At 46.1% G+C, this 1672-nt stretch overlaps 1 protein-coding gene across 1 annotated transcript; it reads right to left on the minus strand.

Moving 5' to 3' along the window:
• Window positions 1–367: 367 nt before the first annotated feature.
• LOC121918645 (unconventional myosin-If-like) lies at window positions 368–1631 on the minus strand (the record flags this gene model as incomplete). Its single annotated transcript, XM_042444661.1, has 3 exons — window positions 1535–1631; window positions 1068–1157; window positions 368–509 (listed from the first exon to the last, which is right to left on the minus strand). Coding segments are annotated over exons 1-3 (277 nt in total), but the record flags the coding sequence as incomplete, so codon positions are not given.
• Window positions 1632–1672: the final 41 nt, after the last annotated feature.

Here is a 1672-nt window from a genome sequence, read left to right on the forward strand (position 1 = left end):
GTTCAGAGGAGGGTTTGCCTTTGCCATCCTCTGGGGCTGAGAGAGTGTGACTTGCCCACTACTTGGTTTGAGTGTTGGACTATGGCCTTGGAGACCGGGGTTCGAATCCTAGGTTGGCCATGGAAATCCATTGGGTGAGCTTGGGCAAGTCACATCCTCTCAGCCTCAGGGGAAGGCAATGGCAAACCTCTTGTGAACAAGGAAACCCAAGATAGGTTGGCCTTAGTCGGAAATGACTTGAAGGCACACAACAATATCAACAACAACATGGTCCCAAAGAAGTCCCAACTGGTCCCATGGTCCCAACTGGTCACTAGTAACTTATACTGGTAACTAGTTATTGCCGGACTGTGCTGTGCCACGTCACCTGCCGTCACCTGGTAGTAGATGTGGAAGTTTCTCTCGCACTCATTTTGGCTCACCACCCGGGACTTTTCCAGCAAGAAGTTGGAGATCTTCCCTCCGTCGGGTTCTCCTCCGCGGCTGAATTGGATTTCAAAATATTTCCCCTGATGGGAGAGAGACAACAGAATAAGGAGGGCAGGGAAATTTATGAGACATCCATAGAATCGTAGAGTTGGAAGGGAACCCCAAAAGCCATCAAATCCAGTCCCAAGGGTCTTCAGCTATGGCATCTCAGCCTCTCTTTGGAGATGTCCAAAGAAGGAGACATCACCACCTCTTTAGGCCATTGCCTCCATTTCCAAACTCCTATCACTCTCAAGACTCTAGATGTTTCATCTGATGTTCTCAAGATGTTCCTTCTAAAATCTTACTGTCAAAAAGTTCCTTCTAATGTTGAATCCAAATCTACCCTCCTGTCCCTTATAATCATTAGACTTGGTCTGGCGCTCTTCTGCTCAAACACAGAAACCCTTAGATAAGTCCCGCTCTCTCAGCCTCAGGGGAAGGCAATGGCAAACCTCCTCTGAACAAATCTTGCCAAGGAAACTGCACGCAGCTACAACCATCCCTCCAATTAAGTAGCCCAATTTTCATGAACAGAAATAGGGGAAGCCGCCTCTGACCCTCTTTACTTCCCAAATAAAAATCTTGCAAGGACTTACAAATCGGCTGGAGTTGTTGTTTCTGACGGTCTTGGCATTGCCAAAGGCTTCAAGTAATGGGTTGGATTGGAGGATGATATCTTTGACGTGCTGAATTAAAAACAACAAGACCTTTGTGTTAGGGAGACATAGTAGAGTCGTGGAAATATGATTCAAGATGTCTGAACAGGGACCAAAGCATGGAGCTTTTACATTTTTGGACTGCAGCTCCCAGAATCCCACCAGCCACCATGTCTGCTGGCACCTTTTTAGGGGAAAGAGAACTCTATCTCCCAGAATCCCCTGACCAGTAAGTCCATATGACTGATTGCCTTCTGAAAGAGGCAACAGCACTGAAGTAATTTACTTTGTCAGACTATAACTTCCCAGACAGCATGTGAGCTAGCATTTTGTTTTTTGATTTGGTTTAGAAATACGGTTCAGGGAGAGTCCAAGGAGGAGACCCGAGTTTTGCTAATGGGCTATACCTGGACTTTTTCGCCACCTCCAGACACTTTGGAAATGTATCCCATGATATATTTTGCTGCTACGGTTTTCCCAGCACCGCTTTCGCCACTAAAAAAAAGGCACAAACATACACACACAATTTAGAAGGAAATAAAAAG

Source organism: Sceloporus undulatus, unplaced genomic scaffold, assembly GCF_019175285.1.
Source record: "Sceloporus undulatus isolate JIND9_A2432 ecotype Alabama unplaced genomic scaffold, SceUnd_v1.1 scaffold_21087, whole genome shotgun sequence".
Taxonomy (NCBI): domain Eukaryota; kingdom Metazoa; phylum Chordata; class Lepidosauria; order Squamata; family Phrynosomatidae; genus Sceloporus; species Sceloporus undulatus.